General features: G+C 39.6%; 2 protein-coding genes across 7 annotated transcripts; both read right to left on the bottom strand.

The window, feature by feature from the left end:
* Positions 1-4,892: 4,892 nt before the first annotated feature.
* Positions 4,893-11,072, bottom strand: smg (sterile alpha motif domain containing protein 4 smaug). 6 transcript variants are annotated; one of them, XM_011150636.3, is made up of 9 exons: positions 10,979-11,072; positions 8,759-9,071; positions 8,164-8,488; positions 7,761-8,023; positions 7,566-7,691; positions 6,309-6,674; positions 6,074-6,233; positions 5,507-5,759; positions 4,893-5,384 (listed from the first exon to the last, which is right to left on the bottom strand). In XM_011150636.3, the coding sequence occupies exons 2-9, from the start codon at positions 8,970-8,972 to the stop codon at positions 5,199-5,201; spliced, it is 1,893 nt and encodes a 630-aa protein (XP_011148938.1). In that variant the 5' UTR covers positions 8,973-9,071; positions 10,979-11,072; the 3' UTR covers positions 4,893-5,198. The 6 variants fall into 6 exon arrangements, with proteins under 6 accessions (XP_011148938.1, XP_011148939.1, XP_019699583.1 ...); XM_011150637.3 differs by having other exon boundaries at positions 8,759-9,058; positions 10,979-11,052; XM_019844024.2 differs by lacking the exon at positions 10,979-11,072 and adding an exon at positions 10,815-10,971 and having other exon boundaries at positions 8,759-9,058.
* Positions 11,073-15,056: 3,984 nt separating this feature from the next.
* On the bottom strand, positions 15,057-16,911 carry Yippee (yippee zinc finger protein). The gene is made up of 2 exons (XM_011150640.3): positions 16,494-16,911; positions 15,057-15,810 (listed from the first exon to the last, which is right to left on the bottom strand). The coding sequence occupies exons 1-2, from the start codon at positions 16,652-16,654 to the stop codon at positions 15,621-15,623; spliced, it is 351 nt and encodes a 116-aa protein (XP_011148942.1). The 5' UTR covers positions 16,655-16,911; the 3' UTR covers positions 15,057-15,620.
* Positions 16,912-17,112: the final 201 nt, after the last annotated feature.

Below are 17,112 nucleotides of genomic sequence, written 5' to 3'. Positions count from 1 at the left end.
CTCTTAGGAATAATCGTGGTTGCAATATAAATATGAAGCTGCAGCTCGAAATAAGCATAAATGATAAGAGATACGGAGTAAATGGGAAGAAGATACATACACACATGTATAAGACACAGTTACACGGATTATATGCGTATTAAAAATCTTTTATTGGAAAATGTCTCTTCACACTACAACATTAGTGTTCCTTCGTCTATTTAACTTTTTTTTTTTACAGTACAAAAATTGCATTTTTACATGTTGCCGAGCTTACATGTCTAAGGTATTTCCATTTATTAATCTGACAATTCAAAAGGATCTCTTTTATTACAATGTTTAAATGTTATCTGGAAAAGCTGCGGCAAAACGTGAACACTAGTATACACGCCAGCGATGGCGCGATCTCCGCGCGAGAACAAAAAGTGGGGAGGAAATATAAAGAGAAACGCGTCTCTCCGTGTTCGCTTGACGCGTTTCTTAAAGCAAAAAGTCAGTCACTTTTATACGCATCCGGCGGATTTCAACCACCACAGACAAGTTTCCGTTTCCGATAAGTTCTAGATAGTTTCGTTTTTTCTTAGTTGACTACCATCGTCACTGTCGCGGATCGCCTTCGGCCGGGAACTCGTCTCGTCTCTTACCTCATTCTTCGAGATTTCATTAAGTCACTATCTACTGCTGTTGCTGCGGCATGTACGCCAAATTTCTACTATCGAGCAATCGATTACTCGCGGGCAGGAATACAAGTATCCGGCCAAAGATTATTCCGCGAATTTCTCTTCTCTCGAGTCGTTCTCATTCCTATACAACACAACATCTATCCTGCACCGAGGTCAACGAACAGATAAGTGATCACGGGATATACAGAGACATGTGTGCAAACGTGACACATTTTATCGTCAATTTCCAGAACTCGAGAATTGCTGGAGAGAAAAGCTCAATGTCATCGCAGACAAATGCAGCGAGTCGAACGTATAAAATGTACATGCACACGTGAACGCAATCGCGAGCAATTGGGAGAACGCAGGCAGTTATGTGCGACTCTTGTTGCGATACTTGCGTATTAATTGTACAGCAGTAGCTATCGACATCGTCAAATCGTAGTTTCCCGTTAATTAATACGTAAGTATCGTCTACACAAGCAAGAGATCACTTTTATCCAGTGCAAGCACGTGAACCTCGTCATTACGTCGGCAACGAGAGTAAAATATATCTATTCCTCTCTCTCTCTCTCTCTCTCTCTCTCTCTCTCTCTCTCTCTCTCTCTCTCTGTAAATCTGTTCTTTTTCGAACTAGTACACACCAGTGCAATAAGTCAGAATGAGAGAAAATATATTTGTTTCACTTCAACTTATTTGATCTGTTCTTTGTAGCTGCACTGTTGAACTGGCGCAACAAGTTAAAGTGAGACAGATATAGGTTTTCTCATTCTAGCTTATTGCTCATCAGTTCAGCAGCGCAGTTACAAAGCTGCAGGCCAATTACACTAGTTCGAAAGTCCTTCGAAAAAGAACAAACTTGATATCCTTTCGCTTATCACTCGTGAATTTCTGCATATCACCATGCGAGATGCAACCCGCGCGCACGTAATATTTAGCGCACGATGACATCTCGACACTTTGCATTCGTCGAGGGGAACACTGCTCGAATCGAAGTGCCCGCGATGTTAATCGTTCCTTCACACATAACACCTTGATTTTACCCGACTCGACGATTGAACGCTTCACCAATGACAATATTCGGCGAAGCGTTCCGCTTATCCGTTCGTTTGATCGCTCGCCCGCGACTTACCGCCGCCGATCGTTAATCATTATGATCATTAACGACGAGCGAGACGCGCGCACTATACGTGCCCGGCGTTTCTTTTTCTTTCTCACGATATAATGGCTATGAGCGCTAAGTACAAGTCGTTACATGAATCGCGAGTTCCTCACTACAAACAACAATAACGATAGTCTAATGTAAGATGGGTCGACGGGATTAAATTAACGCAACGGCGGCGCCCCGACCATCGGCAGGATTGATCATCACGCAGTTTCTTCCTTTCGCTCTCTCTCTCTTTCTCCCTCTCTCTCTCTCTCTCTCTCTTTCTCTCTTCGTCACTGACTCTCTCCCTCTCTACTCTCTCATCGACTTTATCACGATCTTATATACGTTTCGCGAATAAAAATCTCTTTGCATCCACTTTAATTCAGGTCCTGCCTTTGTCAATTGGATTAGATGCAGCAATTTCGGGGTGTAAAATAGTATGTAGTAACTCTACGTTGAATGAAATTCCTAATCTCGCTTATACGAGCAGTCTTTGAGCTTCTTCGCATGCGTCTCATCTCGGTTATATCATATGTCTGTGTGTATGTATGTGTATATATATATACGTATTTATAACGCGGTAAATAGTGTCTATATGTGTATTATGTATATCTTATAGAGACACGTATCCCCTCTCTCTCTCTCTCTCTCTCTCTCTCTCTCTCTCTCTCTCTCTCTCTCTCTCTCTCTCTCTCTCTCTCTCTCTCTCTCTGTCTCTCTAGTACGAAAACGTATGTTACACAACTCGCATGTATCACACGGAGAATACGTGTCTGGTATTGTGTGATGTATATATATATATATATATATATTTGTGTATGTGTGTGTATGTGTGTACATATATATATACGCAGATTTAATGTACAATTAATTAACTATACACGTTACAATTGGTAGAAATAAAAAGAAAATGATTTGACTAGCTTTTGATCATATAAAATTCGGTATGGATTTCGTAGCTCACAATGTACAACCGATCGGATAACGTTTTGACGGTGCTACTGCTGCTACTGCCTGTTGATCGAGTAACATACACGGTTCGTGCACGAAACGAAATAACCGTGAAGTAAGTAGATCATTCGTTTTACAATTACTAAATATATGTATATATATATATATATATATATATATATATATATATATATATATATATATAGACCACATTATCGCGTTTCTATTCTTCTCGCACGCATCACGCATCAGTATTGTTGGTATTCCCGGGTCGACGAAATATTACCGCATAGTTATATATTTTCTTAGAGAGTAGATATAGAATGGAGTATCACTATCGGTAATCACTACGTATCTCTAAAAATTTAAATTAGCTTCGTCTTAACAACTACTAATCAAGTATTCTCATTTCATTCTCAATTCAAGTTACTCTTTTCACATCTTTCTCTCTCTCTCTCTCTCTCTCTCTCTCCCATTCTCGCTTGCTCGCTCGCGCAAACACTCGTTCGCTCATTTAGTTACTTCTTAATATTCTGAATTTTTTTTTAACCCAGTCTTCCAATTATTACATTCACGCGCGCACAAGATCCGCGAACGGAAGGACAATAAAGCATCCGGAGTCTAACAACGGACCGTGGCACGTGAAATGTTCAGTCTTTAGTTACCTTTTTTTTCTTTATTTTGCAATTAATGCAATCAATTGGATATAGTTTATACGTACTTTCTAATGCATTTAATAAAGTCAATCTTCTTGCACAAAAAAATATTATGCTACATTACCCGCAACGTACTACCTCAAAGTGCTAAAGATTGAATATTGATGTATGCTTACATTGTAAAGCCACAGATTTCGATGTCGCGCCACGTTACATAGCGCCAGTCTGCCTCCCACCATTCACCGCGCCGCCGCGAATTTCACTGCTACTTTGTAATATTAAATTTCCTACAGCTCTTGCGCGTTCGCTCATTTCTTTCCATAAGGCCCTTATTATCCATTTACTAAGTCATTTACTTGCGTTCTCACAGTAGCCTACCATTGTATCGGTAAGAAGAAAACGGAACAAAAAAGAATAACCGCGAAAGAAAAACGCGATAAAATTCGCCAAAAGAAGTGGGAAATCGCGAGATCTGTGTGCCAACTACGAAGCATACACACGTCGTATTCGTACACACGTGCTTACGTCTGCGTGATTTTAGCTGAGATTAAAGTCTGAATAAAGATATTGCGGATTTTTTAACACATGCGACACGGCAGCAAACTCTTTATAAGTATGCTCGTTCTCTACATGAGGTTTTAACAATACAGTAATAGTAATAGCGATAGTAACAATAGTGATAGGAGGCGTTAATAGTGTGATGATGATGTGATTAAGAATAGTGATTATAGTATTTAATAGTGGTTGATAGAACAGTAGTAGTAGTGGTAGTAGTGGTAGTAGTGATAGTAGTGATAGTAGTAGTAGTAGTAGTAGTAGTAGTAGTAGTAGTAGTAGTAGTAGCAATAGCTGTTGCTGTGGTATTAGTAGTAGCGATAGAGTAATAGTAAATAGGAGCAATAGTAGCATTAGCAAGAGTGACGTCGAAATAGTGATAACAGTAAAAATATAAATTATACTAATATAATGTTAATATTAATGATAATAGTAATAGTGCCTAGAAATAGTAGATATTAAAAAGAAATAAATTCAGTCTATTCATTAAAATGAATTACATTAACTATGTCTCTTGCATTTTAAAATCAGGCAAATTCCATTTCATGAAATGGATAACATGAAAAATAATATTGCGGTAAAAGTACTAACTGTTTCCAACCATTTTCATTCCGTTTAATCGTATTCTATATATAACTTACTTCTTCATTCATAAAATCCTCTGTATATGGGTGTACGCGCGCGTGCACGCGTGTCATATGTGCACATGTGAAAACGTGCGTAGGTAGGTATGCATTTCTCCTTATATAATAAATTTATATAGATGTTGCAAAAGAAGAAGGGGAAAGAATCTATCTTTCGAGTAGCACTTGGCTTACCAAATTCCGTCAAACTCAAATGTATTAAAAAAATTCAAATAATAAAATTGTATCAGTTTTATAATAAAAAATACCATTTACACGCTCGTATAGGAGTCGATTATTTTTTTCTTTTTTTTTCTTTTTTTTTTTTTTTTTAATAAGAATGTCGCACATGCCGGACATTTTTGGTTCAAGCTATTAAAGCATAGATGTGTATACTCGTGAGTACACACACAAGAAACATATACTTTCGCCGTCACCGTCGTTTTTTTTCTTCTTTTTTTCTTTCTTTTTTTTTCTTTTCTAACGAAAACGCACCGTCTCGTAATTTTGGCAGAATGTCTTCAACGATCTTACAACTGTCTTCGTAAAAAAAAAAAAAAAGGAGGTTATTCGCACAGTACTCACTTATTTACGTAAGTTCTATAAACGCGACAATGGAAGATTAAGTATCGCCGAAGGTGTCGAGGGCTTGCTCAGTCATTCTCAAGCAGAGAGACTCCAGGCAGTCATTGATCTCCGCCGTCGACTGACTCGAAGACGGTTTCGTCTCATTACTGCCAGAAGCTTCGGGCTCCACAAAGTGATCTCTTGGCGCGCTATTTGTACGGTAAAACGATTTCTGCATTTGCTGTGAAAAGAGGCACAGTATTAACAAGAGATTTATCTTGAATAAGTGAGAAAGAACGGGACGGAAGAAGGGACGGTTGAGGAAAAGGAAGGGAAAGGCGACACTAAGTGTCTTTCTCTCACCTGCAAACTGGTGGTCTCTTGCAAGCTTGATCTTTTCTCGATCGAAGTAGGACGTAGATGAGCTATAGCCTGATTCGAGCTATTTTGATAATACGATATACTGTGATTTCTGTGCGGACTGACCATGTACGAGGAGTGACTGTTGTGTGTGTTGTGAGTACTGTGAACGTTGCTCGAGTTCAGGCTCGGCTTTCTATTGTGCTGCTGCGAATTGCCGTATCTTCGATTGTTGTATCCGTAGTTCTGTTGCCATCTGCAATCCAACGTGCAATGCACTCCCGTTATGATTAAATCGACGGCATTATCGTGCGCGCTTACGCTGCGATTTACCTTGGTTGATTACCCAAACGCGGGATACAGAATGAATTTACTTGTATGAGCGACAAGAAGCGATCATTGATTTGTCTCGCACAGATCGTGCGACTCACCGTCGACTTTGCGCGTTCCTCCGGAAATACCGAAGTTGAACACAATTACAAGAGAAGCACTCGCCAAGGACGTCGCTTCTTGTCGCGTTAGCGCGAGGAGAGCTATGCAACTTAACCGCTTTACGTTGTGCTGACTTACTTTGAAGTTTGTCGCGGATTGCCGAGTCTAGTGCGCCATTGTTGCACTTTGTCCTTCTGACTCGTGGTAAAGCAGTCGTGCTGCAATACCTTCTCGAAGATGCTGATGCCAGCGCACAAGATATTATCATCTACGTTCTCCAGAGCCAACTTGGTGTACACTGAATTGCAAAAATACTTTTATCATATCTCGATTACCTCAACGGCAAGTCACATGATGACCGTTGTGCACTCACGTTTGCCCAGTACTCTGGTGTACTGTTGAGGGATGTCCTGCGGATCGCTCTCCTGACTCGGTCTCATGGGAGTAGTCAGGATCGTTTTGAGCTCGTCCGTCACATTAACGAGCATCGTCGGGCCTTGCGTGAATGAGCTGGCTTGTGCGTCGGTAGATAGCAGCAGATCCTTCTCCAGATTCACAAGTGTGTTGTACCGTTGCTTCAGCTTACCAATGGAGATCTCCAACTTATGACTGGCGCCCTTCGTAACACCCTGTGCCACTAATTTATCCTCAGTCAATGCCAACATATCCTCATAACTCAGCTGGGAGAACAACGTGCTGTATTTATGCAGGCGCAATGTCTTAAGCCACACCGGCACGTCTGGATGAGAGAGAAGAGAAGTACGTTTTCAGATTATGTGATCGTGGAACGCGCTCGGGATGCTTGTCAGATGTTCAGACAGTTTTGAACTTTGAAATTGAATCTCTCAGAGCCTCTCTACAATGATCGTGGTCGCAAACACCGTGTGTTTATATCAGTATTTACATTTGTATGTAAATGACGTCGTTGCCTTTGACCATTAAGTATAGACAAATACCATAGATTTATGTACATAGATTGAGATATTCCACAAGAGAGAGAGAGAGAGAGAGAGAGAGAGAGAGAGAGAGAGAGAGAGAGAGAGAGAGAGAGAGAGAGAGAGAGAGAGAGAGAGAGCTGTAAAGGCTATATCTGTAAAAGATGGCCCGAGTCGCACACACAGTCGATCTTTATCTAGCTTTATTCTTATTGGAGAAAACTAGATCGAAATAAAATTCCTCCGAACAATAAAAGGGCAATAGAAAGGAAATATAGTGATTCTTTATATCTTAACATTTGCAAACATTCGCAACAGTTTCAAACATCGCAACTGTTGCGATAAAAGCTTGCGAATATCGTTGCGATATACACTGCGACCATTATAGATCCGTTTTATACCGTTATATACCGTTATATACCGTTTAAGGCGGTATTTCTAATCGAATCTTATTATTTAAGATATCTACTCAAGATCGTCTTATATATAAATATAAATATGTAAGTAAAAAATTATATATGTATATAAAAGTTTATCCTCAGATGTTCCAACGAAATGATCCACCGTCGTAGGATATCCGCAAATCCGCAAAAAAAGTCATAAACTCAAGATGATCTATCGACTGTGTGTGTGAATACGACCCTTGAGTTGTTTGAATCAGCCAAGAGTCTGAGGAGAATTGCGCCCAAACCTACCTCGCATACCGCTCGCTAAAGAACGATTTGCATCATCAAGACGTCCTTCACTGCCACTACTGGCACAAGATCCCTGCGGACTCAACGGTCCCAAACCAATGAGACTACCTGAGTAAACAGGACGACCTTGATTTAGGTTAAGATTTTCACGTTGAACGAGTTGGAACAGAACTGGTGGGCTAAGCTGATAATTACTCGCGTGGTCACCGGAAACACTGAAACTGCGAGGCTTGTGCCTGGACGAATTGTTCGCATTGCTGGTGCGATCAACGAGTTCGTGATGATGCGACGTCGCTACCGGTGGCGTCAGGCTATTCGAACGACGTTGACGACTTATTGGCGCCGGTGGTTGTAGAGGCGGCGGCGGCGGCGGCGGCGGCGGTATCACACCAAACATGGTTCCATTCAAATTCGTATTGAATATGTCGGTTAGCTTTCGTGACCATGTATTGTCCCACCTTACGGAATAAATGAAAAAGAGAACAATATTGAGGAAAAAAGAAGAAAAAGAAAAAAAAAGACGCTTGTATATCGCAGATATGAGATTATTGAATATTACACAATTGTGGGCGATATTGTGTCGAATTCAAGCACTCACCTAGGCGCTGATGTATGGTTTGCGTATTCCTCCATAGATTGAATCGTCGGTGTATTACGAATGCGGTCCTCCAGATTGTGGAGCCAATGACCTAAAGCACGTCTGTCCTGACAGGTTACGGCCGGATGTATCAGAGTGTAGCTTAAGAGCTGCTGCACCTGATGTGTGAACTGTCCAGTGCTTACGCAGTGGTTTATTAATTCTGGTATCGCAGCTAAGTAGGCTTCCTTGCAATCTATATTCCCAGGTTTCAGCAATGGCAGATGCACCAGCAGCTCACGGATTGCAACCTCTGTTGATTCTGTCATCAGTCCGCTAATGAAAGCTGCAATATAAAATATTTCATTGACGTATCCACTATCTAGCGATAGAGTACTACTACTAGTATCTTATCTCAGCACAACTATACAACTGCTTTACTCGCGTTAGGTGCACATAAGCACATAATGTACGCTCAAGTGCACTCTTAAATGCAGAAGTCGAGCTGTTCAAAGGGTTGACCATCGCAAAGTCAAAGACCCCTGACTCTCGTGCCTTAATTATTGTCTCTATTCAAGACAAATACTTTGATGCCAAAACTGCTGCTGATAACTACCTGAATTATTGGCGTTCAGTTCCTGCGTGTCCAGCTGCGACACAGAATGCAAAGTGTGCTGTACCGCCTCTGCCAGGAATCTTGCCTGCACCGCGGGCATACGACGCAGCAGCGCATAGAGAACGACGGTCTGTTCGCACTCGTTCCATTGGGAGAACAAGCGTGTGAGTTCGCTGACTTGTTCGCAAAACGGAGCGGCGGCGGATAGCTTCATGTCGGATTACACGAAAATGTTCTCTCTTTTCAACGGGGAATGCAGTGTCTTAAAGAACGCGTAGAACCGGATACGGTAGCGCTGATCTGCAACCAGCAACTGTCCAGATTAAACACCGGTATTTATTTATCAGCTGTTACCAGCGAAGAATCTCGCTCTTCCGAATCGAATCGAGTTTTAATCATTCGCAAGGTCGCGGGGGAGGGGGGGGGAGGGAACGCGAGCACCTTCCGCGAGCATCGCGAAATTTCTCCCTCGAGTCTACGACAGTCCGAGAAAATACACGCTACTCGAGCGAACACAACAATGCCTTGTCAAAGATTCCGCCGAAGTAACCGCGGATTTTCTGTCGCGCACTTTCGCGCGATACGAGCTCGTCCTCGTCGCGACGATGACACGCGCGCGCGCGCACGCGATGATTGCATTACGACGATATATTACAATATCGACGCGTGATTTTCGCACATACGCACACACACGCACGTCTCTCATTACGCTACTTGCTCCAAGTTTTGTTTCGCATCGCAGATATCCGAGTGTATTGAAACTTTAATCACAACGTTGTACTCCGATGAACTTCTCGCGCGACGAGACTTGGAAATCATCGCCTCAACGTCGTCACCCGTGCGCGCAACGATGCACCGAAGGGACACGAAGGACGACATAGCCGCGCGACATAACCTCAAAAAGTAGCCGTGCGTGTGTGTATATACCGATAAGAATTCCACTGAGGTCAAGTTTGTTTACCCCGCGCGATGCGTGTGTATTTATAGCTTTTACTGTGACGATTTGTTCGGCGGTGCAATGGCATCGCGCGCGTGACAAAGAAAGAGAGAGGGCGACGACGCGGAGAGGGGACGAAGTGTGTGTGTGTGTGTGTCGGAGCACTCTTCCGCGAGGGGGAGGGCGACCACGCGGAGGCGGCAGATGAGATGCAATCTTCCGGAAAAACTCTGTCGGCACCGCCTCGAGCTGGTGCCGCTCTGCGATAACGAGATCGACGTGCCCCGTCGCGACGGGGATCGTCGGATTCGCGGGGGGTACGAGACCCGACGAGCCGTTCTTACGCCGTCTACTCGACGTCACACGCATTTGTCTGTGTGTGTGTGTGTGCGTCCAATGATACCACGAAGGGACGAAGGAGGGAAAAAGGGAGGGGAAAGGGAGGGGAAAGGGAGGAGAAAGAGAGGAGGAAAGAGAGAGAGAGAGAGAGAGAGAGAGAAAAGGAAAAACCGGCAGAGCAGAACGAAAGAGACGAATGATCTATTCTTTTTCGCTGCACTGCTGAACTAGTGCATTAAGACAACTATATTTTTTCCTACTCCAACTTATTGCACCAGTTCAGCAGTGCAGCTAAAAGGAACAGACCCGAAGACACGCACGCACACGTTGCGCCTGTCGTGTGTACGCATGTTTCCACGTACTTATGTGTATATACATACAGTACATACGGATGAGAGCTAGAACGAAGAACGAAAACAAGGGAGCACGGAGAGAAGAGCGGTCTTCAGAGTAGCGACTGGGTTAATCACCACTGGAGTTCGCGGCTGAGAAACAGTCGCGAAGAGAGATCGTCGGCGAGATCGTAGACGAAAACGTGCTCCGCGATTGTACGCGATGCGCGACCACGCGAGCGAACGCACGTTTGCCGAGCAGCGAGAGGGTTGAAAAGCATGCAAACACAACATACAACCCGACTCGGTTCGATTCGCGATCAGGTCGGCGCGCGATGTCGGACGAGCGTTTTTATTCCCCCTTTATTCCTGCGCGACTCTCCTCTCTCTCTCTCTCACTCTTATTCTCTCGTCGCCTACGTGGGGTTCTTACACCTCGTGCACTTACTAATTACCGCATGCGAGACTGCTCGCCGTTGAGACTGCTTTCGCTGACGCAACAAATTCCTTTTTCGACGCAGATTTTGACGGCGCACACACACATACACATACAAACACACACGCGCGCACACACACAGAATGACGCACTTCACGCGACCTATTGCATCTTACCAAGTCTCCGGCCTAGGAGAATCCAGGCTCCATGCGACACGGTGGGCTCATATAAATATACTGCGACGGCCGTGAGTACGGTTCGCTCACGATACCTCGGTTCTCGTGTCGCCATTGGATCGCCGCGCGGCGGTGGACGGCGGTGACCAATCGCGTGGCGTTATCTGAAACACTTACCTTGCCATGGAGGGACACTCGCGCATTCAGTAGCGAATCAGGATTTGCGGCCTCGATTTTACCTGAAAAAGATCTCAGAGCCACATTTGACAAAGACCGTTCGCTTTCTACGCTTATGCGTAGAACTTAAGCGTCGCTCTGTCTTCTTTTCACACGCACTGAACAATGCGGCCGCAACGAGGATCGCGAATGTCGCCGGGGCCCTAGTATGCGCATTTGCGAGCACGTGTATTTTGAAGCAGCATATAAGTAGAAAGAGAATTGCTACTACTTTGTTCTTGTTAATTGTTAACAAAAACTACGTTATTCTTGTTAATTATACAAGTATACATCCGCCGTAAACATTTTTCATTTTTCAAAACTCATACATGATGATATAATTAGCATTTATTCAAGCGTGGAAAATTTCCGACCACATGCTACGAGGTGTTCGATATAAGAATGAAAAAGATAAAGAATATATTTTCGCCTTTTTCATTCAATAAATGTTCAGAAATATTAAACGCACTTTTTTTTTGTATTCTTATTTTGCATTTGACGGCCTATTTCGATTTAGCTATTCAAATTTTCAAGGAAAGAGCTTTGATTTACTCGTGCACGTGCTCGTTGCGGCCGCAACGAGCACGTGCATTGTTCAGTGCATGTGGAAAGAAGACAGAATGACGCTTAAGTAACGCATAAGCGTCGAAAACATATACAGTCAATTAAGAAATATAGAAGATAAAGAAACATTTATGCTTTTTCATGCGTCAATTGTACGGGAATATTAAACGTGATTACTCTTTTATTTTATTTTTATTTCATTCCTGAAAGAGTAATCGGCATTTATTGAACCGTTAAACATTTTTCAAGAACGATCTGATTTTATGAAACGTTGGAGAAATATATAACATATATGAAGTAAATGTTTGTATTTTTTATTTAACCGTTATTTAGAAGCATTAAATGTAATTTTGGAAAATATTAAAGAAAACAAATTTTCCACATCCAATCATGTGGCAAAATCTTTCTAAATGCGTCTAAAATGTCTGGGGAGATAACTTTAGAATGTTATTTTATGTATTTTTATTTTACACTTTAAATATAAGCGGCGTTTAATCTAATTATTCGAGGGACCTTTAATTCACCGCGTGGCATTCCGGAGAATATATAATTGATATTAAAAAATATTTATGTTCCTTCATTCATCGACCTTCCATCAGAAACATGGAATGAAATTTTCTGTTTTTCTATTATCTGAAGCGCATTCCAGAGTTTATCTAAACTCTGACGAAAATTGTGACGGAAACCTTTGTCCCATCCACGTGGTATTCAATGAGAACGAAAAGGAAAAAAAGATATTTTTGCTCCTTTCGATCAATAAATGTTTAGAAATATTAAATGTAATTTTTTGTATTTTTATTTTGCATTTGAAAGCTTAGTTGGCATTTATTTAACTATTCAAAATTTCTAGAAAAATGTCTATATATATTTACCCGAGCACGTGGTCGAAAAACCAAAAAAAAACAATACATCGATTGAGGAAACATTTATGCGTTTTTATTCGTCGTAATTGTATAGGAACGTCGAACGTGATTTTTTTTATCTTTATTTTATTCCTGATAGGATAATCGGCATATATCTAACCATTTAAACATTTTTCAGGAATGATCTGATGTTGCAACGTTGGAGAAATTTACAATATATGAAATAGATATTCGTATTCTTTATTTATCCGTTGGTCAGAAGCATTAATTTTTCTATTTCCATCATGTCTCTAATAAGAGAGTAATCAGCATTTATTTTATCGTTAAAAATATCGTTAAAAGTTAAGGACTTTTATATACAAGGTGATCCGGAATAATCATTTTTTGTCCTTAATATACCATATTCTTGAGCAAATTCTAAAATTATTATTCCTCTTGCAAAATGTTATCCGATATTTAGTTATTCAGTTAGTAAAGTGTGTTTTTGCAGTACCGTCTCTCAGGTAAACGTAACGGTAAACGTAAATTGTGAACGTTATTCGCTCAGAAATAACGTCACAATGTACGCGATCAATAGCAATCACGATTTACGTTTACCATATCTGAGTGACGGTATTGCAAAAACTCCCTATTAAGGCTGCGATCCAATATTCACTACTAGCACTAAAAATCTATAGTATACGTGACATAAATTATGTATTTTCATGTGCCGAGTAGAGAAGTAGGGGCGAACCAATTAATTGTCGGGCCACGCGCCTCAACGGTACATATATATATATATATATACATATATCGGAACGCAGCCAGTTGGGTATTCCTAAAAGCCTGGTCCAGAATAGGTTGCAAACATCCAGTTGCGAGTTGCAAAGGATGCCAACTACTACAGTTACAAAGTGCTATTTTTGGTTGTAAGAGACAATTGCGATTGCTTGACGGCTTGCCGCCGTCGAGAAGTTAAAAGTTGGGCAACTTTCTTTTAGCAACCGCAATCGTGTCTTACGACCGAAAATAACACTTTGTAATTAGTAGTTGCCATTCTTCGCAACTCGCAACTGGGTGTTTGCAACCTATTCTGGACCGGGCTTTATAGAGCAACGTACGAAACGCTCCACATCAGGCTTACGCGCCTACGCGCCTACGCGGTGCGCACGGCCCAACGGTCAATTCGCCCCTGCTTACCTTCTGTACCTAGTCTGTAATAGTTATTTATCTTAGACCGCGTTCTGGGCATCAATCATGAATCTTTTCCTCTGGCATGAACTCGTGAAAAGTGAAAACATTTCCATATGCTTTTACATTAGAAAATTTTCACTTTTTACGAGTTTACGTTAAAGGAAAAGATTCATGATTGATAGCCTGATATGTACCGCGTAGTACTAAAAATACATAGTTTGTATTACGTATACTATAATATATTTTCAATGTAGGCATATAAATATATTAAATATATATGTATATAGTCAATTATATGATAACGGTAATATATATATATATATATATATATATATATATATATATATATATACACATATATAATATATAATATATATATATATATATATATATATACACATAACAAGATAATTACACTTTCATCAGAAATAAAATAAAAATAGAAAAATTACGTTTGGCACTTCTGAATAACGGAATATCTCTTTTATATCTGTTATATATTTCTTCGATGTTTCACGTGTACGTATAAAGCCAAACCTTTCTTGAAAATTGTTTAACATTTAAATAAATGCCGATTACTCTATCAGGAGTGAAATAATAATAAAAAAACTACATTCAATAATCCTATACAATTGACGAAGAGAAAAGACCAAATGTTTCTTTAATCGACTGTATATCTTTTCGACCACGTGTTCGGATAAATTTAGGCTTTTTATTTCCAAGTTTGAATATAGTTATATAAATATCAATTAGATTCTCAAATGCAAAATAAAAATACAAAAAATTATATTTAATGTTCCTGAACGTTCATTTCATTGAGCAAAGGAGCAAAAATATTCTTTTCGTTTTTATTATATATCTCGTAAAATAAGTATGTAGCCAGAAAAATGTAGATTTTCGTCATATAATTTATATATATTTCTTTTTATTTAACTTATAAACTTATTTCTTTTGTTATTCATATTACACCAAAATTTATTAAATATTTATAATACTAAAAGAAATATTATATATATATATATATATATTATTTTCATGTGTGTAAAATGTATATAATTATTTATTATACACATTACACATGTGACATATTTATGATATTAAATATATATAAATTTTGCTCCACACGTATACATCATATGTAAATATATTTCCAATTCCCATCTAAAATCATATTCTGCAAAAAGTCTGTCGGATTTAATTGTTATCAAGAAGCATGGTAACAAGGAGGAAAAGAAAACTGGCAATTGCCTGATACATTTTCGTTTTTATCAGTCAAATTCATTGCAGATATATACATAAAGTTACACAACATTCTCTCTATCCCATATTATATTACGTCTACTTTTCTCTCGTCGGTACATAGTTATTTGCACTCTACCTACTCACATTTTCTTAATTTTCTTGACAAACATGAAGTCAGTTTATTAATGTTTCTATCTACAAGAAAATATCAATCTTACACTTACCATTATATATATTCAACAATCATCGTGAATAAGATTTGACAGTTCAGATACAAAATGTATGCCATTAAATTTAAAAGTTTAATGTGAATATATGCTAATATGATAGATGCTGGAAACAAATAGTCTTACAAAATGGGAACTATATCATATTCACGAAAATGTTGAACGTCGAACTTATTAATCACCTTAATTAAATAGAGCAATCATTCGTGAATACTTGCTTACGCATAAAGGAGTTGGCACTAACCAAAGTCTCTCACGACCGATGACAACATTAAACAAAATAATACAAGTTATAATAAAATACAAACTGTATTAGTTTTCTTTTAATATATTAAACACTCTACTTGGTATTAAATATTAAATATTCTCGCTCAACCCATCGCTCTCTGTGACAAGAGCTCGTTCTAGGATAACACGTCCTTCCTTGTACCGTTGATTTTCATCTGTTGCAAATTCATACACCCATCCGAGTTTTGCATCACAATTTTTGCAGCTGACATCTCGAACCATATGACGACCGGTCAGCATCACTCTGTCCTGTACCTCACTGTAAATTGTATTATAATTGTAAAATTATTGAAAACAGAAACATTGTATGACTGTGAAATTGACATTTGTATCTAATCCTCTAATCTAAATTATATTGTACATATTTCTTCATCTCTTTATATCGATTTCCTTTCGATTAAAATTTGATACAATGGTTTAAAAAGATAAAAAATTTATTGCACCTCTAAATAAAAGTTGTCTGAAGCTTATACAGTTATAGATTTAAGAAACTTTAGGGCCTCTCAGCAACCAATTGCAATCATTAGTATAGTCTGAAGATAATGTTATTTTAATGTGTTGTTAATGTGAGCAATAAAATGTCAATATGATAATACAACTCAGGAAGTATTTCCATCATGAAACTTTTCTAATGTAAACACACATATGTCATTCTTTCTTCGAAATATTTGAAAGTTTTTTTCTTTATCACGTAATTTATTTACACAAGATATAACCGAGGATATCAACAGGAAGAGATGTATAATTAGATAGTTGTGCAGTTCTTCAGATGGAAGATCTTTGTTGAAGAGAAATGAAACGTTTCTAATATAAATAGGTAATTATAGATAATTCTTCTTTCGAAATACTCGAAAATTTTTTCTTTATCGAGTACTATATTTACACAAGATACCGAGAAGTATATCCGAAGATACCAAGAAGACGGGATGACAAATCAAGCACCTGTAATTCAGATTGACGACTTTGTTGAAGAGAAATGCGCGTCCCGTAGCACCCGTGAAGCGTGTACTTATCAGCTGTCCCCTGTTGGTGAGGTTGGTGTCGCAAGAAGCGCAGGAGAATAGACGAGTACCACCGATGTGCTCGAGAAATATTACCCCCATCTCGATAAACAGCAGAAAGAGCCAGTTAACCTCGAAATATAATTCACAATCGGCGGCGATTTGTCTATCGAGCGAATCGATAGAGCCCCGACTCGTGGAATACGAAAATTACGCACGACCGTCGTAGTTGTTACGATGCGTCAACTGTTGTCAACTATATTGTCGTGTGCATGCTGTAGGCTGTAGCGTGTGTACCAACATCATCAGGAACGAGGAGAAGGAGCTGAGTATTTCTCTGCAGCGAGCCTTGACACAGTCGGTAACATAGAGCTGAAGTTTTCGATAAGGTGTTTATCCAGAGAAATAAATAAAAACCTCGATAAACATTTTATATTTGAACTTTAACAGTATGTATAATTGTATGTGTATATTGTAATGTGCGTATATTAATAAAGCGAAAGTACCTAATAACTACCTAATAACTAGGTTTGTCCTTTCCAAATACACTGCCTGAATCG

Source organism: Harpegnathos saltator, unplaced genomic scaffold (genome assembly GCF_003227715.2).
Source record: "Harpegnathos saltator strain DR-91 unplaced genomic scaffold, Hsal_v8.6 scaffold224, whole genome shotgun sequence".
Classification (NCBI taxonomy): domain Eukaryota; kingdom Metazoa; phylum Arthropoda; class Insecta; order Hymenoptera; family Formicidae; genus Harpegnathos; species Harpegnathos saltator.
Note: the sequence above shows the minus strand (reverse complement) of the source record. Positions and strands in the feature narration are given on the sequence as shown.

Bases quoted from the DNA above. Each gene is read 5' to 3' on its own strand.
- smg (XM_011150636.3), bottom strand. From the start codon at position 8,972: ATGAAGCTATCCGCCGCCGCTCCGTTTTGCGAACAAGTCAGCGAACTC. The intron at 7,692-7,760 runs GTAATTATCAGC...ACCTAAATCAAG, and splicing joins TGTTTCCGGTGACCACGCGA to GTCGTCCTGTTTACTCAGGT. The intron at 6,675-7,565 runs GTAGGTTTGGGC...TCTCTCATCCAG, and splicing joins TTTAGCGAGCGGTATGCGAG to ACGTGCCGGTGTGGCTTAAG.
- Yippee (XM_011150640.3), bottom strand. From the start codon at position 16,654: ATGGGGGTAATATTTCTCGAGCACATCGGTGGTACTCGTCTATTCTCC. The intron at 15,811-16,493 runs GTGCTTGATTTG...TACAATTTACAG, and splicing joins GTCGTCAATCTGAATTACAG to TGAGGTACAGGACAGAGTGA.